The sequence below is a fragment of the Mya arenaria genome, chromosome 3, assembly GCF_026914265.1.
Source record: "Mya arenaria isolate MELC-2E11 chromosome 3, ASM2691426v1".
Taxonomy (NCBI): domain Eukaryota; kingdom Metazoa; phylum Mollusca; class Bivalvia; order Myida; family Myidae; genus Mya; species Mya arenaria.
Window position 1 is genome coordinate 63612717 of NC_069124.1, and position 27400 is coordinate 63640116.

Below are 27400 nucleotides of genomic sequence, written 5' to 3' on the forward strand. Positions count from 1 at the left end.
ATAAGAAAAACTATAAACTGTATTTTCGTACATTTTGACAGATAACAAATGTCCAGGAATTGTAAATAATAAAATTTTGGCAACCCGGTAGTGGCATTATCCCCGGAACCCAGACCACATCGTTCACTCGGACAGCGCGAGGAACCTCCGCGCGTTAAGGCTTAGTTTGTGTTAATCCCCAACTGGCCAGCCCCGGAACGTGAAGAAACAGATTCCTGTAACGCAACAGGACTCCAATCGGATTACAGAAATCCACTAAAAACTTCTATATTTGTTTACATTTTTTATTATATGCGTATTTGAAAATGATTTAAACGGGGTTTATATTTCAATTTAATGTAATTGGTCCCAAATTGACGAATTTATGAAAACATTGTTACGAAACTCGGAAGTTAAATCCAATTTTGCATAACAGGAATTGACTTATAACTTATTTAATTTTGACAGATGGTGTTTTTTATTGTATGAATATTCGAATTTTATAAAAGAGGTTATATTTCAATTTAATGAAATTGGTGCAAAATTGACAGATTTATATAAACGGAAATCGAAAGCGAGATCCAATTTCGGATAACTTGCCATTCACTAATATCTTCAAGAAGAAAATGAACAACGACATTGCATTTAATATCGTGTATCTGATACGGCTCCCAGCCTTTCAACCTACGTAACTAATTAAGCCAGATAATTATTTTGCATGCACTGCAAATTATGGCCCTTTATTATTTGACTTGGAAATTCTGGTTAAAAAGCGTTGAAATAGTCCAGCGTGCTGTCTCTTGTTAACACTAGTAGCTAAAGTCGTCAAAAGGTCTTTTTTGGTCGGAATTATTGTCGTTGTAAAATGTAGGTAGAAATCAAGTATTGCTTATATCGGGTAAAACACTAGACCACTCATTTGAAACCATGGACAATGTTGTGAACAATACGTGTCAAGTTATGGGTCGCGTCATATACTAGGTCAAATCATAGTCACAGTGTTTAATTTTGACTAGCATGAAACGTATTCAAAATTATTATCCCCATGATTTCTAAGGCAAGTTTTATATGGGTTATATCGGGTCAGAGTTAAATCATAGAACAATCGTGTGAACAAAATAAAAGATATACCTTTATCTGACCAACAAAAAAACTTGCTTCTAATTCTGAGGTTGTCTTAATGAAATCTTGGTCACGTTCCAATATGGGTCACTAGGTCAAATAGCATGGACAGAATAGCATGGTGTATGTTCATCGTATCATGAAAAATCTAGGTCAAGTTCATACATGGGTTATGTTGGCTCAAATGGTAGAAAAAATATGAATCAAATGTGCAATTTTCTTCTGATCATTACCACGGACATATATCACGGTTTATATGGTTATTATAAAACTCGTTGAGAATCATTGTCCTTATAAAGCTAGGTCATGTCTGGTCAACCATCAAATGATCTTGTGAACACTATAGAAAGTATAATTTTCATCTGTCAAACACGAAACTTGTTTAGGATTATTGTCATGCTGGGTCAAATACTAGGTCATATACTAGGTCATATACTAGGTCAAATACTAGGTCATATCATAGACAAATATTTAGAACACTGTACAATATCTACTTTTTATCCTATCATCTAAAGAGGTCTTCAATCGCTTTGATGACGTATTCATTATAAGAGGTATCTAATTATTTGAAAAAGCTCTTAAATTATTTCAGTTCTGTATATTTGGCGTTCTATGGCACTCTGGCTTCACCTGCATGTACTTTCCTCCAATCGAATATTCCTCGTCTGCCTACCCCAGTTTGAAAATATTTCCGATGATTGACCCTGTCTCGAATATAAGTCCCCGCTCCGGGTTTTTATTACGCCACGTAATGTACCACATATTGCACGAAGAATTTGAACTTCTACGAGATGAGATGACGGACTAAACCATTTATTAATCCGCTGGTAAAGGAATGCACAGTGGGTGGATTAAACTTGTGAAAAAAAAACGGTCATGTCTTGATTCAACCAATTACTAGGGACACAACATGGTTGGACCATGAAAATTAACTGCTAGGCCCTTGAGACGCCTTATAATTTGGGGATCAGTAGGTCAAAGGTCAACGTCGTAACCAGTCGTCGTAACCAATGTTTATAAAACCTTATTTTACTGTACCAACATTGATACTACACCGACCAGTATGTGACTTTATAGGAGATGATGCATGCGAACGGATTGGTATTGGACCATTGCACTTCAGTGATAGATAACCGTTAGAAGGTGACTTAAAATATTGTCAGGAGGTCCAAGATCACGGTCATAAGTCTTATAAAAACTTGATGTGTACAAACACTTTAAATCGTTGGAAATATCATAAGTAGGGTAATCTTGACTAATAGAAGACCCATATTCTTTGAGGTCAAGGTCATTGTCAACAGCCTCGTGAAGTACGCACAATAGCCCAAGAAAGTTTAATGTTAGACCATAAACCTTAAATGATAGGTTGCCCTTGGACCTGTTGATAACCCCTATTATTATTATTAAGGTCACGGTTTGTTTACGGGAACTGTGTCGGCACAAAATATCGAGAACGGTTTGATGTAGGACAATGAAACTTCTGTAGTAGGTTGCCCTTGACCAGTAGATGGCCCTTTGTGGAGCGGTCTGTACGACAAAGGTGAAAATAAATATGTTTTCGATTATAAAATAACTCTAAAACGTTTTGTTGTACCACTATGTTAATGTAATGGTAGGTTGTCTTTGAGATCAGACCTATTATTTGCCACAAACAAAATTTGCACATCACTACTAGATGTCCCATTGTTGATTTAGAATCGAACAGTCCCGATTTTGTCAGTCCTTTCGTGAATACTGAGCAACCAGTACTAGTCCAGACCTTTTCAGTCTATTACAGATATAGATAGGTCTTTAGTTGTGTTTATTGAATAAAGTCACTTTATTCTCCATATTACAAGAAATTCGAGACAACATGATGTTTAACTCGCGGACGATTTCACAGAGGGCCCTGCAAGTGTGTTGGCATGTAGGACTTGGCGTTAAGATTAGCCATATTGTTTCGGGTCTGTAGGTGAAATGTCAAATTCACAATCGTTGATAATGTTTTTTTTCCCTTTTAACACAATAATGCATTGTACTGTGTGCATGTGTTTGTCAAAGCATTGCTCAGGGGGACATACTAGTTGACACACAAATTCAATCCGTTTTAGCAAAACCTTAAAGTGACACTCTTATTCCAAATCAATACATACACATGTATAACAAACATCAATTTCGACTGATAAACCTTTAACTACTTTCTAAATAATGCATTTATGGAAAATATTAATTACTGATAACAAGATTGTAACCTTGTATTTAATAGCAGAAAACGCAAAGTTTTTAAATGATTGGTGAGTGCTAAAGTATTTACTGCGGTCTACTGTCGTCTCACATGGTAGAAATACCGTGTTTTCTGCATCTTTCTTTCAAATTAAACTTGGTATCATTCATAAAAACCATTGTTTTCGACAGTTATTCATCCTTTTTGGTATACAAAAACAATTATATTAATTGTGGTAAATCTTATTTGGGAGTGAGAGTGCATCTTTAACAACAACGTTTTTGTTTGGGACATTGCGTCCACGTATTGGCTGCCTATAGGGGCGTTTTGTCTGAAATTGGGATATTGGGCTATGAAGGTAGCAAATCAAATTGCCACCATTTGATAATCAAGACTACGTTGAATCCTCGCTTTGGTAAGAACATTATGGTATGGAGGGTTATAAATGGTTAGGGTTAGCGACCGCTAATGTCTATTGCTAACAGCTAGCAACCTCCAAATCCGGCCTTGTTGAACGAGCTCTCCTGGAATATATCTTGGTGTAACCTTGTCGATATCTTGGTGTAAGTTTGTCGAACGACCTCTCCATGACGACCTCAACTGAAGTGTATCTTGTAGTGACCTTGTTGGACGACCTCTCCTTGAAGGGCCAAGCGCTAGTAGCATTTTATGGCTGATTTTTTTTTAACCCCAAACCCCTCTGTATTTCAACAAACTTGGACAACAATTTTGCCAACTGTATCGTACTGTTTAAACCCGAATTTCAATTAAAGCTTTAATAAAGGGGAAAGTAGGCACAATGTTGAGAACAGACCGAATCCACGGCCCAACTAGTGCTTGTGCCACAACTTGCCACGGCCGCTGATTCTGCGGTAACGGTTCCGGTGCCATATTATTTAGTTTAATCATATTTTATTGCTCTTTTGTAAACAGAATTATTTTGCATACAATGTACACGTACACTTACAATCAATTAAAACAAAAAGAACAAATGGGTTGGTCTACCAGTTATTACAGCATTAGTTTCAGCCCTTCCCAGGCGTCTATATAGCGTCAATGTCGTTTAAATCTATGATTAAACGTAACTAGAAAAATGAGAAAACGTTAATTACTTTTGAAAAAAAAAATGAATTGGTAAGCACCAAAAGAAAATACAATGTTATAACATCCAAGACCGTTTATATCGTGAGTGAGGGTGATATCAAAAGAAAGGTTTCGTTAATTTTATGTACTTGAAAACTTATAAAAAAAGCATACTGTTTTCATCGACTGTGTTATCTTCTATCCCAAATAATAATTTAGATGTACTTAAAGGATGAAATATTCGAGTATTTCGAAAAAATAACACGCGTTCTTCGCCGTATCTACTTCATTTAAAGAAATAATGTTTTGCATCTTCTGTGCCTTGTCCACAGTCACAAATAGGAGTATCACGAAGAAAGTTTATGTGGAGATGTGCATTAAGGTTGCTACAAGCATTTCGGATTCTTGTATGGTGTATATCCCCGACAAGATAATATTTCGGGAAAAAATGTGTATCTTTTAAACGTGCCTTAAATTCATTAAGCGTGTTACTGTTACGAAGGTGAACATCAAGACTGTTCCACAAATCTATGGTAGATGGATTGTTGATTTCGAGTAAATACTTGAAACGTCTAGGTATGGTGACATAATTATGTCTGTTTCAAGCGGATAATTGGTTGTTTGATCAATTGTCTGTGGTATTTGTTCGCGAAGATACTGTGGCAAGCTACCGAACTTTTGACGATACATGAAAATTAATTTTTGCATTTCCCTGCGCTCACTTAGTGGAATCCAACCAATTTCAATTAGAAGTCTATGATTAGAAACTGATCGGGTTAACCCAGTTACAATTCTAGCCGCTTCGTATTGCATTGTTTCTAAACATTCCTTCTCATAGACGGCACAATTATCCCAAACTAAAGATGAATATTCAAGCAAAGGTCGCATAAACGAGATGTATATTTGTTTAAGCGTTTTTCTACCAAGTTTATATTTTAACAACTTCATTGACCCAAGCACTTTAGAGACTGGTTTAATAATTTGGCTTATATGTTCGTACCATGTTCCATTAGCTGTAAACCAAAAACCTAAGTGTTTATGGTTTTGAACAAAGTTCAACAAGTTGCCCTCGAACACGATATTTGGTAGAATCTGATTGCACAGCGTAAAAAACATAACTTCTGTCTGTAGGGGATTGAACTGTACAAGCCATTGTTTTGCCCAATCTTTTTAAGATCGCTTTTTAATGTAGATTCAATATGGCTGGTTTCTGACAAAGAATCGGCTAGAGAGCTATCGTCTGCAAAGAGTCGCGTTGTACTTACAAGGGAGTCGGCAATATCGTTAACATAAATAAGAAAAAGCAGCGGACCAAGTACAGACCATTGAGGTACACCAGCATTGACATTGCGAACTTTAGATAACGTTTGTCCAACAATAATTCTTTGTGACATATTATCAAGGGAGATTCAAGAGAAAGGTAGGATATTGAAGCCGTGGCACTGAGCAATTTTAATCGATCTGACACGGTGATGTAATTTGTATGAAATTAACTTTCCACCGTTATTGTCATGCGCAGACAAACGTTGTTATGTATTGTCTCATTTGTTGTTTAAGTTTACCCGTCAGCGTTTGTGTCGTCAAGTCGTCGTTGTTCGGTTACAATTCGCGTTCAGCATAGTGTATCAAGTCGTCGTTTTTCTTGAACCCATATGTGTTTTCTTATAGTTCACCGTCATTATGATTGATATACTAACCTTAAGCCTTATTAATATCCATTGCTCACTCACGGTTTATGTTTCTATGTTTAGTACTGTGCAATGGCCTATCCCCTGGTGTGTGTTCGTATTAGATATGTTGTGTCCCAAGTACAATAATTATGTTGAAAATACCCCATCCTTATTGTTTGCACTGTCGGCGTTGAGTACAGCGTTTATAACTTGCGCCTGTCGTCATATGTGATGCCTCAAACAGACGTTCTCCGTGCCTCAATCCATTCGTCTCCCTTGTTCTGAATGTTTTTTTCTTCTTATATTATGTCTAGCAATGGATATATGCAGCAGTTATAAATGGAGCAATACATTGTAATAATTACTGACATGTTTTGCTATCTCTGTCAGTTACAGTTCCCTGCATATCGTGTTAAGATATGCAACTTGGGTCTCCAACTCTGCTCCCTTACCCTTCGAATGTTTTAGCACTTCTGACTGGCGCATGAATGGTACTTGTTGTTGTTGTTGAGTTTATAAAGGTCTGCCCGCGCCCTATGATGGCTGCATTATGGCTTGACCCCGTCACATCCCCAAGTGTGACTTAAACAGAATTTTGAAGCCAAAAGGGGAGTTTTACCCCCATCGGTTGATGGGATATTCGTCAAAGGAGTAATTTTTTACCCAAAATGAATGGTACTCACAGACGTATTGTACGTTACGGCAACAACGTCGCGGCGTAAGGAGTGTTGCGTGCGTATCTATATAAATGTAGAATATAATTTCAATACGAAAAACGATACTGTATTGTTTTACATATTTTATGTTTCTGTTTTAAGCCAACGTATGAAACTAAATTAAATATTATTTTTTCTCGTTTTTCAATACGATATTTAAAAGGAAAACGGTGTTTACACGAAACGGGTATGGTTGAAGTCACAGTGGCTTGATGACAAAGGCTCATTTAAGTCACAATAAAAAAATTCAACTAGCCAAAATTATATTTTATACATACTTGAACATGAATATCATCAATATAATACATTGCCATAAACATAAAGTGAGATTTGAAAAAAAACAACCCTATACTGTAATATGAAAAATACTTTAATGAGCCTTTGTCATCAAGCCACTGTGGTTGAAGTAGGCTGTTTAATATTAATTTTGAACAGAGCGCTCTATTCATTACACATTTCAATTATAAGATTGACGTTAAAACTGTTTTCAACATTGACCACGATTTAATTATATATCTAATATCAATTAAAAAAAACTAAATATTTATGTTCTTGCAATTGGCCTTTGACCTCAAATCATTAGGGATATGTTCTGGTCAAGTGCATTCAAGTCCTAGTTATTTCCTGGACATCCTTCCTGAAGACAATTTGCGTCAAAGGTATGTCTTATGACCGAAATTCTCCAGATTATCTATGTATAGCCAATACAGAATGAGATGCTACACAAAATGTTGACCTTGACCCTGACATTTGAGGTACTGAATATATCCAGGTTATTCACTGGCCAAGGAGAGACTACCAATGAAATAAAGATTTATTATCAAAGGCCTAACAATCGAATAATATTTGAGATAAACATGGTCTTCCTAGAATTGTTGAGTGTGATCTTGACATTTGAATTTTGACCTACTAACCCCAAACAAGGTAGGGATTACTTCAGGCCCCAATTTCTCGAAACTTCTCAAGTCCCTTATAACAGGATTAAGCTAATCTCACTATTTTTGTTGTTCTATAAAATGTGTTATAGTTACTTCTTCAAGAATTTTTAGAAATTATGTAGGAATAATCAGTATGATTATCAGAATAAACCATTTTTCATTTATCAAAATCCATTTTCAGTATGTATTTTGGCTAATTGAAAGAAGCGACTTAATTCTGGAAAGCTTAAGACGTTTCAAGAAATTGGGGCCAGGTCCTGCATCACAATATTTAGATGTTTGTAGTGTTGCACATAGTATGAAAAAAATAAGGTTATTTTCAGCTATTTATTAAGATCATAACAAAGACACCAGTAAAAACAATATCTAAGACATATTGAAACTATACGAAATGATGACTAGCAGACATTGTCAGATTTAAACATGAATATGATTTATTTTGGATAATATCATAAACATATGATAACATTAGTCGAATGGCTAGACATAAAATGCATTGAACTAAATTAAATTACAAACATTTTTGTACATGAGGTTTGGATATTTGAATTTTGTATTTTGTTTGTACATTTTTATTGTTGATAAAGGCACTACCCTTCCTACGATATCAGTTTGTCATTCTACACAATTTACAAAAAATAGCATAAGGCTTCCATTGGACTATAGAAAAGTTGTATACAATTCTCAGTGGGATTCAATATCTCTCACTGTAAATACTTGTATGACAGTGTTAGTATGTGTTAAAATTTTGTAGGATCAGACATTGAAAATAATGTGTGGAATGTGAATCAAGTGCTTGATTCAATTAAAAAATCATCAGAAGTTTAAAATAGAGTTATATTACTAATACCAAATTAAAAATGTGACAAAAAATGCATGTTGCTGTTTGGTGCTTATTCTTAAAAGAAAGATTTCAATTCAATAGTTTAAAAAAATTGTTGACAACATAAAATCTGTAAACTAGTCCCTTGAACTTGCATTGAATTAACATTTATTTTTATTTGTGACAGACGATGCATGCTAAATATACTGGAAAACCAACCCAGAATATATAAGATTTTAATAGTCTATTTAATACATACATGTATGTTTACGTAAACTATTAATCACCATTATTATGAACTCTTATACCTTTGTTCACTGCTATGCAATTACTTTAATGTATAAATTTATTACTAAACAAAAAAACAGAGAAACATGTCTGGGTGGTTTTCCAGTCGAACAAGGGGTAGAAATCAACAAGCAATAAAGCTGGAGTCAATGTCCTTGCTACAAATGCGCCCACTGTAACTTGCACCATGTGTATCTTGCATCATGTGTACCAAGTTTCATAGCAATATCTTGAAAGTGTTTCAAAACAGATCAGCTAAAAACATGTTGTTTAAATTCTGCGTCACAAAAATGTGCACATGTATAGCAAATAATAATAAATGTGTTAATACTCATTTTACCAAAAGAGTTATCATCCCTACCATTGACGAGATCTGGCATCATATATAAGTTGCATTGTTATTAAATAGCAATGACAAACTTTGGAATGGTGATAATAATGGTCATCCTAACTGAATGATCATCCATAAATAAACTGGGCATCTGAATAGAGAATTAAACATGTAACCATAATTATGATGATACAACCTTATTGAATAATGGACGGTACACATTGCATGAAGTATGCAACTTCTGTTCAATCCTGACCTTTTTCAATATTTTTACCCTTTAACCTTGAACAAAGTAGTGATATACGATCAGATGATCGACAGGTTTTGTGCCGAGAAAATAATCATTAAACTTGCAGGAGTTAGCTCCCTTTATATAAAAAACAACACTTTTTTCCAATTTGTTTCTAGTAAAGTTTCCAATTTGTTTCTAGTAAAGTTTATTAAGGTAAAAGGTCTATCATATCCACACTGAAAACTGTCACGATTAGGTCTGGTTACATTTACCTATCTTTCCTGTGCAAGAATCTACCATAAATATTTCTCAAAAGGAAAAAATATCACGGTCAGAAAAAGTTGTCTGTGGGCAATAAAAAGATTGTCTGCTGGAAACAAAAAGATTCCGATCCGGAGCAAAAATTTGATGAGATCCCAAAACTAGAAACAAACATTTTAATTGTTATGTCTAACTTGAAGGACTATTCTTTACTGTCCAAGTCCCAGACTTGAATGAATTACAAAAATACAGTAAAATATAGTTCTGAAAGTAATAGTGAGCACTGCCAATAGTTCATTCTTATTACATTAAATAAACAAAGAAAATAAAAATATAATTTATAAAAAAAGTACTGTAAACTTTAAAAAATATCTTTATGTTCCAATCAATGATGAACAAAAACAAATCATGCAATACGGATAAGAAGAGTTGGCCGGACACGACCAACATGTATAGTGATGATAGGACTTTCTATGGCAATGTTTTTATACAGGCAATTTTTCTGCCACAATACACCAGTTGGCATGATCATAGAAACACTGCGTGATGTGTAGATCATGTACTTCCTCTGAGATCAATGCATGCAGCTCCCCCTCTTTAAACACGTGATAGTATCTGCTCAGCCGTGTAGTGGAATCATCTACAGAGATGTTTGAATCTGCTTGTTCTAATGAGCCAGAGTGTTTCATTTCATCCAACATTTCAGGGCCATCATCATTTAGACCATTCTCTGTACAGGTGAGATCATTACTATTTTGACTAGGAATTCTGGACTCCACTGTGTATTGACTAGGATAACTGGATTCCATGGTGTTTTGAGTATTAGTGCTAGATTTCACAGTGTTTTGACTAGAAGTATTAGATTTCACAGTGTTTTGACTAAAAGTACAAGGTTTCACTGTGTTTTGACTAGGATGACTGGATTCCATGTTGTTTTGACTAGAAGAACTGGATGCCATTGTAATAGTATTAGGGGTGGTGGGTTTCATGGTATTTTGATTAGATTGACTAAATTTTTTAGCTAAAATGTGTTCCCTTTTGCACTCTTTGACAATTTCAAAATCATTTTGGTTTTCACAATGCTTGCCACAAATACTTTTACACTGGCCTGCTACATGACTGCCTTTTTGACTAAATGCACGATTTGACACTAAGGCACAACTTTCTTCGTTTAGCAAGGAAGCATCTTCATCATTTGAGAGATGATCAACATCTATTTTCATGTAGCCATCATATATCACCTCATATGTTCCTTCAATATCACAACTCTTTGCGTCCTTTCTAGCAAACGCTCTTGACATTTTGGCAAACTTTTCACACTCTTTGTTTAAGCTGTTGAGATTATTTCTACTGAGCATTTGATTTTCAGACCCGTAATTAACTTCTACCGGTTTCATATCTTCCTTGTCTGGAGTTACAACATCAGGACAGCTGCTCAAGGGAAACTCACGCACCTGAAAGTTGAGTTGTTGGGCCAGTTTAATCTGCTCCTCAGAAAATTCTGGTTTACTTCCAGCCCTCGTTAGTTCAGGCTTGTCATTCCTTTCAATTTTTGATTTAAGATTCAATGACAGTTTTTCATTTCTTTCTTTTGTTTCACTATCGTTGCTATCAAAAATTCCTTTTAATTTTGCCTTCACAGATCTAAAGAAAGACCTTTCAGGTTCTTTTTGTTTTGTCTCAGGCTTAAAGTTAACAGACGTTTGATCAGGGTTGCTGAACTCTTCATAATGTTCATAGATCACTTCAATACTTCCAGATCCCTCACTGATGTCATCGGATACATTGTTAAATGAATACGGATCTAAGGAGTCCTGTTTCAAAAATGGGTTTACATGTCGTGTTTTTGGATAAGACTTCTGCCCATTTCTATCACGAGCAAAAGAACCTAATGCATTTAGGCTGCTGTCTTTTTGACTAATAACAAACTTATCACAATCTTCTTGTACATTTTCTGAGTACCCACTATCTATTATCACTGGATTACTTAGAATTTCATCTTCAAAATCATCATCTATTTCACCTATATTCCAATCAAGATTGATTTTCAGATCATCAGCTAGAGTTTTCACAAGATACTCACTAGAATCCTCTTTATCTTCAAAAGCATCATCATCAACCTGCATTTCCTTCAACTTAACCTCACATGTTCCTGAAGGGTCAAAGTGTTCCAGAGAATGGCTGCTGTTTCCACATCTCAGTTCAATTTTTAGGTCATCATCAGTTTTCTGCATCAAGTCTAAACTTCCTGATGACAGTGCTCTTATAGAAGCCTCGAGCTTGCGACATTCTTGGATTAATGTATCTTTTCTGGATTGGGCCTGCCTGTTTGTAAGGTCATTGCTCCATACATAGCTGTCAGTGTTGGATTTTCGTATACCACGTTTCGGACTTTTGGTGAAATCTAAAGAGTAGTAGTTTGGCTTGAAATCACTCAATTCCCTGAAAAGGCAAAGTCTATCATTAACCAACATGCTGATGTTCTCAAACAAAGTTAAAACATTTTCTCCGTAGAACTGAACCATCTTGAACCTAGGATTGTAACTGAATATACTGTCTCATTGGATAAATTAGTTTTACAATTAAATGTACCTGGTAGAAAGGAAAACATTAACATCTCTCTTTTTCAGATGTTCTTCACAATGTTCTTTCAGATATATAAGTAGAACACCTGGCATTATATAAATAAAGCCTTACTTTAAGGGTGACAGTGAATCTTGTCAGCCAAAGTGATCATTGCAGCCTTTGTCAACAATGTTTGCCGACAGTTTATGAAATGTACTCTACCCCTCTAGAAAGGCAATGTTTATTTCATTGAGAAACTGAATAATTCTTTAGTTTGGTTAAAGTTTGGTAAAAAGCCAAACTTTTATTGATTGGTCAATATTTACCCAATAATTGATGTTGACCTGTGGAGTACTTATTCAGTCTTATTGAATTGACCATGATAAGTTTACCCGTATTACTTTGGGCTAGTAACTCAATTTATTTTTTTTAATGCAAGAATTCAGAAATAGAGTCAAAACAGCTGAAACAGTTACCAAAAATAATATACTCTACTTCATCTACTAGTATCTTTTAATCCTAAAAGAACCTCTTTTTTCAAAGTAAAATTCAGGTTGTTTTTTGTACTGCCATGATGACGTCACAGGTTGAGGCAGTATGAAAAGGCAATGGAAATTGCTGCTGCTGAAATTTACTCTGTAATATGTACGAAAATGAATGACTGAGTCAAAATAAAACACATATTTCAAACTGACCTGACTGTCATGAGATCATCGAGGCTAACAGAGCCCTGCCTTCTGAGTATTTTGTTTGTGCTGGCCCGGGCCCGTGGGCTTGACGTGGTCGCACCGCCTAGGTCTGACTGTTCAGGTTGGTTGACAGGTCTCGGGCTATCGCTGGGCTCGTCTTCACTGAGAGAACTAACACTAGACAGCCCGCCCAGGCTGGAGTGAGTGGAGGATGTGGACCCTGGAACCACAAAATATGTACATGTATATTCAGGCCAATTTCTCTGAGTGAAATATGATTACAAGTATCTTTTATGAATTTCCAGTGCAAGTAGGAAAATCAGTCCCGAGGACACATGTGGAAGCTAGGAACAAGGTGAGCCAAGGTACCATCCATGCAGTGTGCCTGAGGGAAGGATTCTCAAATTTGCACCCTAAAACGCTTAAATCTTTTTTTATGAATGATGATATTATATATGCAGCTTTTATTCATTTCACTTAAAGAAGCATGCGGCTCTCTTTAGTGAAATCGTGCCACACAGCTGACATCAAAACATTCCTATAAACCTAAGTATTTTTACAGGGGTTAAATAATTTTTTGCCTTTTTTCAAAAAAGATTGTTTTATCTAACTGTTTTGAAATGTTTTAACTTTTGTATAATATGGCAAAAAATTTGGAACTATTCAGATAATTGCATCCCCTATTCATTGTCGACAAAAGGAAACAAAAAATAACCATAGTTTTGGGTACATCCAAATTTCCCTAATAAAACGTGTTTGGTCCAATTGTACCCAAATTGCAAAATTGTTTATTGTGAAAATAAACTCCAAATCAAGAGTTAAATATTACATACCAAATCTCTTCTCTCTGTGGCAGCCTTCATGCCAAGGAATCAGGATGTCTTGACCGTCAAACTGGAATTTTAAATCTCAATGTTTAGCTAGCATTTATGCTTTTTTATTTTCTTAATAATATTGAAATTTTACAGGAATAAACATTGTTAGGTTCGATATTTGAGAACAATTAATCCTCATACACAACGTTAAACATTCCCAGATTTATTTAAAATAAACACTATACAGCAAAATGGATTTACAAATATAATTGATACTTATTCATCTTAACATTTAAAGTGGGTTTTTGATATGTGGCATCACCTGCGAAAATTTATGTTGTTGTTGGGGTGTTCATACTTTCTACAAAACACATTTTAAACAAGAGAAACAATTACAAAACATACTCCTAACAGTATGTAAAATTAAATAATAGAATCTTTGCAATCTCTGCTTTTGAGACATGAAAGGTAAACTTCCCGCTAATAATTGCTGACAAACACACATATCATTAAGATATTTCATAACCATGGTTTTACCCTTCTATGCTTCTGCTCAAAGGCCCAGACATAGAGCATGAGCTTGCCGCCTGGACGTAGTATTCGCGCTAACTCTCTCAGGGCCGCTACTCGCCTTGCCTTGGAACAGAAGTGGTGTATCACGCCAATAGACACAACACCGTCAAACACACCGTCGCGGAACGGAACATGCAGGTTGTCTCCATAGAGAGTCTCATGACCTGTATGTACATATAAAACCATAATAGCAATTTTTTTTAAAAGTAAAAATACACATTTTCTAAAAACGAATGGTTAAAGAAACACACATGGTTATTGACAGAAACAATATAACACACTCCACTATATGGTATGTTTAAACAGATTTGAATATAGTCAAAACTTGCTCTGTGGAAATCTGTTATCTCGATGTTCAGGTTTTGTCAAACTTTTTCTGATTTTTTTCAGTTTATTAATACACTTGTTGTAATTCAGTTATATCTAATATTCATTATCTTAGAATAGGTCGCAAAGACCTTGACATGGAGTTTTGACCATATTAAAATACTTGACTATGTTTGTGACACCATCAATAGTTTGGTATTTGTTACCAGTAAGTGACCCACTACCAACCTTTTTCTCGAGCAAAGTCTACAAGGGGACAGCAAACATCTATGCCAACCTTGAAGGTAGCTTTGTTGATGTCCATGTAACGCCCATTCCCACAACCTGCAGTAACAAAGGGATATCATGCTTTTCCTGTAAATATTTATCAGAGGTGAATAACAATACCAAAAAAAGGCAAGTGGCCTGTTTTCACATAGCTTTTTAGCTAATGGCTCTAAATATGATCATGTTTAATACAAAAAAGATCTGATTTCATTTGCAACAGCTAGTCAGTATTGGTATCCTATAATGGCAACAAATGCAATACTAGACTATGGTGGGCATGTTACTATGGATTGATAATCAGAAAATAGTACAAATAAGTAATAGCGTCACTGTGGTAACCCTGTGTTAACAATCAATAGCTTTACCCTCATGAAAAAATATTATTTAATGGTCAATATTGAATGACAATTAGATATGTTTTGTCATTAAAACAGCAGATAAATTCAATGAAACAGTATTTATAACAAAAATAAAAAATATTGTAATGTACAACATAATTTTTATGTATAAATGATTGTTTTACTCTTAATCCAGAATTGATTTCATATCATTTTGAAATGTTTCACTTAAAAAGATATTCTCCAATGAGAGTGGGTTTTTATTTCACTTACCAATATCTGCAATGACAGCTCCAGGTGGAAACCTCTTGAGGAATCGTTTCACGTGCGGCCATGCTTTATTTTCAAGGTTGTTCATGCACGGAGCAATCTCATTGTAGATGTTTTGCACATGCAGCGATTCAAACTTGGCTCCCTGCCTCCCATGCGAACAAGACTTCACAGCCGCCATAGTATTCATCAACTATCCACAGCCTAGGTATGGTGAACCGATTAAGCAGTGTAAAGACAGAAAATAATAAAACCATACAAATCTGCCTCATTCCATCACGTTAGCTTCAAAAGATATCCATAAAAGTTGTCATAAACTTGTGTAACAGATGGAAATGCAGATTTAAATGACATATTTATGACAGTTAAAGATGCATAAACCATTCACCGACCATCTGCACCAGAGTCACGAAATCAGACTTTTGGATGAACACATCTGATTTCTAACTCTAATGCTTTGCATTAAAAATTAAACACACCCTGCCATTTAAAATCCAGAATTTGAGCAAGCCTGTAGTGCAAGTTTAGGTCGCAGGGTTAACTTAGACCACTGGCATAATTTCACAATAATTTATTTCACATTTCTTTAAAATGAATAAAAATCACCAGTTCAAATTTTCTCACTCAAAAACATTGTTATCATTTAAACAGAAGCTATCACAATGTGTACCACGAGAGCTGTTGATCTCTGCCCGAACCATGTGGCCTCTGATTTTCTATGGCAACATCTCTGAGCTGTGGATGACAGTGAGGAACCTCTCTTACCAGCCTCTCAGTTTTCTCCAAACCTGTCAACAAAAGGACATAATCAATACGATGCTATAATAATGATATTGTCTTTATACTGACAGTTTATTACTTTATTATTATACCTTTTAACAATGTTCCTAAACTTGAGGCATTTAGTAACAATGTACTTCATTACAGCTAATCAACCTCAGTAAGGTACACACTGATGTTTTATGAAAGGGATTTACTATCAAATTGTTCATGAAGGAAATTGTCTCCTTTCCAAGGGCTGTGCAGAATAGTCCGTCAACATGCCAAGGAACTGCTGGTTTAAGTTTAGTTATTTTACTATGGAACATTCAATATGGCAACATCAAGTATATGACAATGCCGAATGTCCAACATATATGAAACACAATTATGAATGGATATTCCATATAACATGTAAAATTTCTGGAGGTCCGCTTAAGGCACAAACTGTGATTGTTAAGAGAACATCTTGCCCTAAAGATGCTTTTAGACAGCAAGTTTATCACAGTGAGATAAATTGCAATTCTTAGGCTTGAAAGTACTGAAAGAAGTGACAGACTGTTGCATTGTAACTCTGTTAGCAATGAATCAAATAATGACAGAATGACACTTTTGCATCAATTTGATCATAAAGACATAATAATTGAAACAATATGATTTTATCAACAAGTTATAAAAATGCACTATGTAAACGATTTCAATTATGATGTATTATAATCACTTTGAAAACATCAAGATGTCTACAAGTATCTTATAAACCAGTACATAAAGAAGTGAACTTGACATGTTAAAACTACTAGTTTGTGTTAGGGAGCAAAAGCAAAAATACTTCAGTATACATGTAAAAGAAGAAAAAGCTATATCCATTTATTGACCAAAAGTTTTTGTTGTAGAAGAAAGTTAAAAGATTCATGATCATGCACTTTAACTACAATTCCTGAGTCCAAACAAATGTGTCCTCTATATCCATCAATATTCCTGACATGAATTTTCTATTACCGTGCAGCTGAGAATCTTCAGATAAAACCAGTAACTACACAAAGGCACTCGATTTATTTTATTTACTCCATCTTTTATTCTAAGTCATGCTTCTGACAATAATAAGAAGAGGAAAAAACTAAATGGCATTGTTGTAGCAAGAAACAGACCGCTAAGATTTCTCTTTCTTCACAACTCACTGGGGAATTCCAACTAATGTTCTTTTACCAGTTCCAGGATCATGTCAAAAAAACATTTACACACTGCTAAGCTTTCAAATTGAATTGCCCATTACGTGGCCATATGGCCAATGTCCCAACCAGCCTCAAGGGGGCCATGTCATTATTAAAATGTTCAATAATATAACAATACAATCACACAAAGAAAGAACGGATTATTATTCAACTTGTTTCTTGACAATGTTTCCAAAATGGAATTCTGTGAATACAAGCAGGTGTTCAAATATTTGCTCTTTTTATCTACAGCTGACTGTTAGTTTCTTTTGGGGACCAGCAAACACAATTCCATTGATTTATATTGAACAGAGACTACGGGTAATTAGCAGAAGTTGTATGTTAATGACTTCCTACACCAATGCTTTAATTCTCTAAGGAGCCGCTAAAAGGACTTGTAGCCAAGTTCTAGGAAATAAACCAGCTTTCTAATACTCAGTACACCAACGTCTCATCTTCAAGCACAGCAATTTCAGACATCTTGATCTTGTTTATAGCGCCAGGAATGGAACAGTGTGGGTAAATGTTCATGGCAACCAACATTGTTACTCCATAATGTACAGTACTTCAATGGTGCATTTAAAATCATGATAATACACAATTTTTGCTAATACTCAGCACAGAAAATTCCTTATTTGCCTAAATTAGATCTCCTTTTAATCAAGGCTTGGTTTATATAAGTTATAATCTACAATTATTTGAACACAATGATACAAAATTACAGTTTATTTCCAGTTTATTTCCCATAAACTCTCAAGGGACATCCAGTATCTCAATTTAATAGAATTACATTTTTGAAGAAAGTTCTACATAATTACATTGGCCTCAATTCCAAAGGAAATTACAAAGCTGAGTTTATTGTCTAGCAGGAGCCAAATTCCTGAAATAAAAAGTATACAACTGACAATATTGCCAAATTCATTACAAACACTGTCATCTAAGTCTGCTAAAAAACAAAATCAGACATAACAGAGTCTCCATTTTCTCATGTTTAAATGTAAAAACATATTTATCATTGATGGATAACTCTGACATTCACCATTTTCTTCAAGTTCACTTCGGTCATAAACATTTATAATACCACTACAGTTGTCACAGCAACCCTTTTGAATTTGAAGAAATTACCAATTTCTGAGCTGTATACATAGTTTAATTTTATAGAAGAAAAAGATGCAGTGTGAGGGTCAATGTGGCAGATCTGTGATCTAGTGGTAACACACTTGACTGTGAATCCAGGTTCAACTCCCCGCTGCAACCAACACATACTAATCGTAATATTCAAACATTACCTAGGGCTCTTTTTGAACTTTTCAGAAGATTTTATCTTTATAAAACAAGCTCTTTGTTTACAATTCACACTGAACTATCTTTTTTGATGTCTGACCCTATAAAATGTGGACCCTATAAAACATAAACATTAAACAGTTTTTCAGTTATGGGCAAGGTTAAAGTTTGTGGCTATGATAATAACTCGACTTTTTTCATTAAAACAACAACAACAACAACAACAACAAAGAACAAGCTAACAATACAAGACATGATTGTATTATTGTGTAAAAAAGTTTTCTTTCAAAATCCTTCATAAAGCAAATACCCTAAAATGCTGGGTTCAAACTTACTAGTAGTTTGGCCGTCCCTGGTCTTAACTAACACATTTGCAATGGCTCTCTTAACAAGTTTTAATATCAAGCTTAAAAGGTTGACTCACACTAAAAAAAACTTTTGGAGTCACACCTTTCAGATTCAAGTGAGAAAATCCAGTCAATGAAACACAATTCATCTATGACTATGATAAAATTTGTATCTGTATACGGTTAGTGCACTATAAGAATTAAATAGTTTGTTTCAATCAAAATACTGCTGTTAAAAATAATTCTTACTACTTTGAAGCTGTTAATACCTGCATTGATGTGATCACTATCCTCTTGAAATATTGATTTTCTCTCAAACACAGCAATCCAAACAGAAGGAAAAGTGTTTCAGTCTACAAAGACAAAACAGTTGTAACAAATAAACCAGCCAAACACTTTGGCTAGAATCTATACTTGTAAATGGTTGTCATAACTCAACTATTGACCAGAAGGAGGAAAGTCTCTCCAACAAAACTGACAAGAGCATGGAAGAGAGTGAAGGTGAAAGGAATTCAATATTCCCCATACTGAGAGGGCCATTCCTGTGACAGATGGCCACACTTTCTGCCAGGTTTCCAAACCAAACCAAACTAGTTATGCAATCTTAAATACCAATGAGATTGCGGAAATATTGCTTATAATTCAATTCAATTCAATTCAAAAATACTAAGTTTGGTATTAACAAAGTTTCTTTGTTTTTTCTTTAAAAACCAATCAAAACAGCAAAGCAAGTCACAAAGGGTTAACCAAGCCATTTCAGTATATTGTGTATCCAATAACTAATACTTTGTTTTAAATCGTAATCAACGCAAATGGTTTTGAATAACTTAAAAACAGAAGAACAGATTTTTGTTCATCCAGGGTTGAAAAAACTCTAGAATGAGGGTTTTAGCCAGGTAGTGTTGGGTTGTCCTAAACACAGATATTTTCCTAGGCCTTATGTCTTTCAAGCACAACAGCCAGCATCAATAAAGGATTCTTTTGGTAAAACATTCCCAGAACATATTCATTACTGTACATAAACTTTTATACAAATATCTCAACTCCTCAAAAATAAAATAAACAAGAGATGTTGTAGGACAGCGGGCCCGACTTATTACACCACTTTGTCTTCGAAATGCATACAATAATGGTGTAATTTGTTCCTATCAAAGGCAATTAAAAAAAAACATTTTAAAAGGTTAACAAGAAATGCCGCAATGCGACGAAACCAGGTTTTCAATGATTGACAGAAGAACTTCAGCCTTTGTTGTGAGATTCAGTTTAATCAGGGGTTCATTCTATTTTTAGTAAAAGATACCTTGACCTTAGGGGCCCAAAATGCAATCTCATGGAAATCCTCCATAAACTCTTGAAGTCTTCTACAAACCAAGTTTGGACACAATATGTCAACCCTAACTTAAGTTATTCAGTACCAAACCGTTATCTATATTTAGTAACAGTGACCTTGATCTTAGGGGCCCCAAACAATATCATGAATGGTCTCCATAAACTCTTCCTATATACTTAGTTTGGCTGCAATATGTCAACCCTAACTAAAGTTATTCATTATTTACCATTTTTCTATTTTTAGTAACAGTGACCTTGACCTTGACCCTTGGAGCACCAAATGCAATCCCATGAAATGTCTCCATAAAATATTCCAATATACCAAGTTTGGTCACAATATGTCAACCCTAACTAAGTAATTCATTACCATTGGTGTGTTTGACACAGCTCTCATGCTGGCCCGCACCAACAACGGTGTACGTCATTCTGATAACCAGGTTTCACTGAGGTTGAAGTATAAACAAGAGCATCCCCCTGCGGGTGCTGAACGCTCGTCTGATTTTATCCTTTTACGGTTTATTTATTTCATATTGTAGATTTGATAGTGAACAGATATTCTAAAGTTTGAAAGTGATAGCATTGATAGTTTGATGTCCACTTCTCAAAATCAACCAAAATCCATCAAAAATCATGTTTTTTTAGCCCCCCCAAAAAAGGTGAGACTCAGCATCTTTAAAGTACAATGTGAAGAAGGGTACAAGATGAATAAGTTCTTCATGTTTCAAAGTGAAAGCTTTGATAGCTTCCATGTAAGTGACCTTAAAGCAAAACTTAACCAATGTCTCCAATGACAACTACGACAACAATCAAGTGACGACAATAACTCAAAAATAAGACAAGCAAAAAATGTGCCTGTCGAGAGCAGTAAGAAGAGAATAAAAAAAAAAACAATCAAGGGGCATAATTTATATTTAGGGTCAATATTGAGTTATGTTACCCATTTGTCTGATTGCCATAATCTACTGTGTGAAGTATTAAGTCAAATGAATGAAGGGTATAAAACAATTAGTGAAAATCCCAACTTGCCCGTAAACATTAAACAGACATAATGTGCCCTAAAACTTAAACCTAATTGCATAAGTTAATCAGGGGACATAATTTGTATTAAGAATAATATGGAGTTATGTAACTTCACAAACTGAGTTAAGTGAATTGAATGACAGGTATTGGATATATACATGTGAAAATGCAAAAACTGTAACAAACTGCCAATGCCGGGGCGAGTAGTAAAGCCTCCTAATTCTTCGATTATTCCAGCTAAAAACAAACGAACTCAGAATTTATGAACATGTATAGGAGTGATAAAAGCAAATAGATAGAGATGATCTTAACAACAAGACAGCGTTCCACAAAATATCGTAAGATCATGAATTTCAATTAAATATATAGTGGGTGTCACAAAATGAATTGATTCTTTTATGCACTTAAAGGCAACAATTATGGGTTGAAGTAAAATCCTCTTTCCATTACGGCGAAAAAGACTTAATGGTATACCAAAGAGATCATTAAAAACAGACGTAAACCATGCTAATATCGCGGAAATATTGATGAAATTCTTAACGATCAAGTACCAAACCATTTGTGGATAATAACTCTCAGGAAAACAGTTATAAGCATTTCTGGCGCTTTCATGGAGCGTCTACTGATAATGAAGCAGAAAAGTGTAACACTCCGTCAATTATTAAGGCTCTGACTGAGATAACTCAAAGCAATAATGAAGACTAGCCTTTCGCTGAAGTGCCTAATTTTCTTAGGAAATTGATTTGTGACATGGCGTCAACAACACAATCAATTTTCCACAGAAATATTAACTTGGTAAATCACTTTTATCTTGATAACATATAAGGCAACATTTAATTTGCAGTTAAACCTTTCTGAACTAAAAGTATTGAATGCTTCACATATTGTATTTTTTTTTTTTTTTTAATATTTCCCGTATTGTTAATTATTTTTCATTGAAATTTGGAGGAAATATGTGTCTTTGAACGAAGTACTAGATTTTTTCTTATTTCATTTATGAAGAGAAGAGTTGATTTTGATAGGGAAAAATCAAATTTGAAGAAAAATAATCTCATTTCAATTAAAAATATTGGTAAATACCATATATGTCCTATAAAATGTGCAGGGTGCGCTAAAGAAGAAGCATTTGTCTCCCAATAAGCCACTCAAAATCCTCTAAATTCAGACAAAAGCATCAGTATCCGCCGCGCCGCATTTTGTATACAATGCATGGAACCTGCAACACTACGCCTCAGCATCACGCTGGTGGTGAACCTCTATGGCAAGTGTTTAGAAAATCCTTTAATGCATGGTAAAGATACAGCCCTGATAAGGATCAGTCCAGACCAGTACTATCAACAGTACTTATTCTGACATTCAACCTTCAAGTGTGACCTTAATCTTTGAGGTACAGACCTGGGTCTCGTGGCAATATTTTTGAAAATTCTGTAATGCATGGTCAAGATACAGCCCAGACAAGGATCATTTCAACCTTTGACTTCTAACTTTGACCTTTGAAATACAAAGCTGGGTTTGTGCGCGACATGCCAACTCATTATGGTGAACGTTCATGGACTTTTTTAAACTTTTAATGCATGGTCATGATACAGCACGGACAAATTCAGTGAGGAAAGACGCACGCACTAAGACACATACACAGAACTACCATTATGACAACTTTGTCTCGCTCACCACAAGCGAGCTCCACAATAAAATGTCCATAAAAGACCCTGCACGTTTAATAGAACATTTAGGGTATCAGGCCTTTTTCTATGTAGTTCCCATTGGTCTGATTATCAAAATATGTGATATTTTCCCAATCTGGAGAAAAAAATCTGAATAAAAAAAAATATATTTTTTTTTTATGAAAGTCTTTTTACCAGTAACGGTTCATTTTACATCCTAATGAATTGTGTGATGTAAAGTTTTGGGAATTATTGAATTCATAAATCGTCGTTTTTCATCACATTCAGACATCAGCATGCAATATTAGCTGTCATGATTTATTGCAATAGAAATTTATACTCACACAGATTAATATTTCAGCCATTTCAAGTCTTTTGAAAGGGGTAAAGAAACTAATATTTTAATAATTTCCTCATTTGCAGGAGACAGAAAAGCTTGTTCTTTGTACTGTTAAATTTCCTTATTTTCATGTAAAGCGATTATTTTTTCTCAAAATGTCATATTTTGCCAAGCAAAGTTTCCAAAAATGTCTTAGGGTCTTTTCCCATAATTCGCAGAAAAAGGCCTGGGTATTCAAAGTAGGGTATGTTTTAAGACATTGGCTCTGTCTGTTTTGTATTTCATTTTCACTATGGGTTGATTATCTATAGATCAAAATTGAGTTTCAAGGAAATTTTTGAAACCTTTGCATTTACATTTATCGTAAAACTTTTTATGTCATAATGATATGATGTGAAACCATGTTAAACTCATGTGAATTTTTAGCCAATTTTGTTTAATAGCATTTGAAAGAAAAACTAAAATCTGTCACTAAAAATGTTGGTTCTAGTCAGTGAATTGGTATAACAGAAATTCTTTTTTCCTTTTTCAGGTTTTTCTTTGGTACATAAGACAATTAACCTGAAGATAATTTAAAACAACACCATGAACTTTGATTATATCTGACACAACTGTAATCCAATTTGGCTGTTAAATCTAATGTTGTGTTCAGTCTTCACGAAATCAATATTGTTACCAAATGCAACGGCGTTCAACTTGGCTTGAATTTCAAAGCTGAACTAAAAGCTACATTAACTGTCATATGGTAGTAGTGAATGAGTGTTGGAAACACATATTATTTACCATAAAAAAACACAATCTTTTGAAAACAGACTTTTGTCTAAATATATTCTGGCAGTCTGCCATTATCTTAATAAAACAACAAATCTATCTAAAAAACCACTTAAGGGATTAAGCTTGTAATAATTGGAAAAATTCATGTCGTTATTTCCATATTCGGAAATTGATATTTAAAAGCTTCAAATGCATAGAGAGAACACATATAATACATGTAAATACATTATTATTACAAATGCATAGAGAGAACACATATAATACATGTAAATACATTATTATTACAAATGCATAGAGAGAACACATATAATACATGTAAATACATTATTATTACAAATGCACAGACAGAACACATATAATACATGTAAATACATTATTATTACAAATGCACAGAGAGAGCACATATAATACATGTAAATACATTATTATTACAAATGCACAGAGAGAGCACATATAATACATGTAAATACATTATTATTACAAATGCACAGAGAGAGCACATATAATACATGTAAATACATTATTATTACAAATGCATAGAGAGAGCACATATAATACATGTAAATACATTATTATTACAAATGCATAGAGAGAACACATATAATACATGTAAATACATTATTATTACAAATGCATAGAGAGAGCACATATAATACATGTAAATACATTATTATTACAAATGCATAGAGAGAACACATATAATACATGTACATACCTTATTATTACAAATGGATTAAAGAGATCGAAATCTCACTCAAAACTACAATATATCAATCAAATCTTATAGAGCATAACTAATACTGAAAACCTATATTGTAAATAATCTAAATTTTGGCCATTGAAAGTCTTATACAGAATGAAGTTAGAGTTTGAAACTATCCAAGTGAAATTTTCATGTCAATATCAGTGCTCCAGCTAGGCCTAATAGCAGCAAGGGATGCCACGCTGCCCTTTTCTGGCACCCTGCTGCCTTTTTACTTTCCCCACTGTGCCCTTACAGTTTTTAACTATTTTTGACTGTTAATGGACATATTGTCAAGTCATTTTTCAGAAATAAGTATAGAAATAATAAATATACATAATTTTGACACTAAAGATATTAGTATTGAAAGTAGTTACAACACATGCACATGAACATTGCCCATTGCAAGTGCCCCATTAAGGCTCATTCAATGTGCATCAAAAGTGCCCTTTCTGACCTATCACCCTGCCAATTTCAAATCCTTGCTGGAACACTGAATAAATTACACCAGAATGCACTTTATGACAAGAATTAGCCAAAATGTATATGGAAGTGGACCCCGAAACCGCCATAACCACATTTAATCTTATTTTATTTGGGTTTCTGGGGAAGGGGGTCGCATATCCTTACTTGCGCCCAGTATTCAATATGTAAATTAATACAAATAATTTTACATATATAATGATATTGTAACATATCTCTGATTTTTCTAAAACAACAGTCCCACTAATTGTTGAAATGAATTCCCAGTGGTCTTTATATAATTTATTCCATTTTTTTTATTTAGATTAATCATTTGGAAGAAGATTTTAGCAAGTATATATTATTGTTATTTAATTTTTAATTTACTGGTACGTTTTCTTTGCTTATTCCCCAAGTTAGAACAATGAAGCTTGCATTATGAAATTCTATGATCACATAGTTTTTAACCTTTTATTAACCACCTTCTTTGTATGACTGCCTATTAAAAATGAAGAATCAACTTCCATGCCCACAGAGTGAAAAAACTGTTATGTTTGGAAAGGGAGAGAGGGACAGAGAGAGATATTCTTTATTTCCTCCATTACGAAGAGACATAAATAATAATAACAAATCATGCAAAAGAAAATACCCAAATTTCCATGTTACATAACTACAAAAAGTCCTAGAGAAGAATAAATGAAGAGATCTGTAATACTTATATAATAAATCCAATTAACTACAAAAAATCCACAAATCACATGAAATAATGATTATAAATATCTAAAGCACATTCAGCCATTGTTCTTAGCTTTCCTCATATTGAAAGAAGAAAAGTCAAAAACATATTATCAATCCCGTTAACAACCACTTATTAATATTTTCAGAAGTTCAACAGACCATGAATTTCATATGAATAGTAATATATGTTTCATTAATGCACCAACTATCTTAAAAACTTCTGGATGGAAAATCATTATGGATCTCACAACAGAACAGCAATTATTTTCACTTGGATGTGTATCAAAATGATTTATTGAAAAAAAACATTAAGTTCGTAGGGAAATTGCTTTTAAAACTCCGTATTTAAAAGTAACACTTTTTTATGAAATTGTATCATTGTATCATTTACAAAATTTTATTTTTGTTCATGCTTTCTAATTAATTTATTCCTTATTCTCGCCAAGTTTTAGCATTTTTTTTTGGAAATCTGAGGGAAAAAAGTGCGTTTTATAGTAATAATCAGTAATTTATGGTATTTTAAGAAATCTATTTCATAACAAACTTTACTAAACTTATTTTCGCAAAACAAAAACCTATTTAGCTATTATCGTATTTTAGTCATACACCAAAAATCATCAAGTACAAAAATCTATGGTTTCCATTTAGGTGGACTACATCTACAGCATATGTCAGCTGCGTTGCACGTCATTTTTATTAACCCTAACTTGCCAATAGTGGACAGTCACTGCTAAAGGTACCAAGTTTTGTATCATATGAAATATTGTGACCTCTGACCTCTAAAACACATTAATTTATTAGTAGATTATAACCTTCGGAAAAAATAAAGCACAATAATTAGTTGGATGTAACCAAACAGTGAAATGCGGAAAACTCGCAGCAATACGTCAACAGCGAATGCATTCTTCGAAGCAAATGATGCATCAGTTAATATCTTATTTGTTCTAATTCAAAAGTAAACTCATAAACCAAAGTAGGGTATTTACCAATATATTTACCGTCTACTGTCAAATCTTTGATAACTACCGGAAGTGCCTCATAACACCCAAGAAATTTCATACGTATGATTAAAGTAAATCCGAATATTGTTAGTGTTTGGTAGGAATTAACCTCTTTGTTATCAACCATATATAAATAACTTTCTACGTGAAAATAGTGCGGCAATTTTTATTAATTTCAGGTAAAATTGGCTTAAATTCAGTTTTATAACCTTCCGCTTTGAACCCAACGAAATATTTTC

The 27400-nt window shown here is 34.1% G+C and overlaps 1 protein-coding gene across 6 annotated transcripts; it reads right to left on the reverse strand.

The window, feature by feature from the left end:
• Positions 1 to 8037: 8037 nt before the first annotated feature.
• LOC128228556 (uncharacterized) lies at positions 8038 to 27196 on the reverse strand. 6 transcript variants are annotated; one of them, XM_052939929.1, is made up of 9 exons: positions 27147 to 27173; positions 19361 to 19444; positions 16161 to 16278; positions 15494 to 15694; positions 14844 to 14939; positions 14253 to 14452; positions 13734 to 13794; positions 12907 to 13120; positions 8038 to 12088 (listed from the first exon to the last, which is right to left on the reverse strand). In XM_052939929.1, the coding sequence occupies exons 4-9, from the start codon at positions 15678 to 15680 to the stop codon at positions 10132 to 10134; spliced, it is 2715 nt and encodes a 904-aa protein (XP_052795889.1). In that variant the 5' UTR covers positions 15681 to 15694; positions 16161 to 16278; positions 19361 to 19444; positions 27147 to 27173; the 3' UTR covers positions 8038 to 10131. The 6 variants fall into 6 exon arrangements, with proteins under 6 accessions (XP_052795889.1, XP_052795886.1, XP_052795888.1 ...); XM_052939926.1 differs by lacking the exon at positions 19361 to 19444 and having other exon boundaries at positions 27147 to 27196; XM_052939928.1 differs by lacking the exon at positions 19361 to 19444 and having other exon boundaries at positions 27159 to 27191.
• Positions 27197 to 27400: the final 204 nt, after the last annotated feature.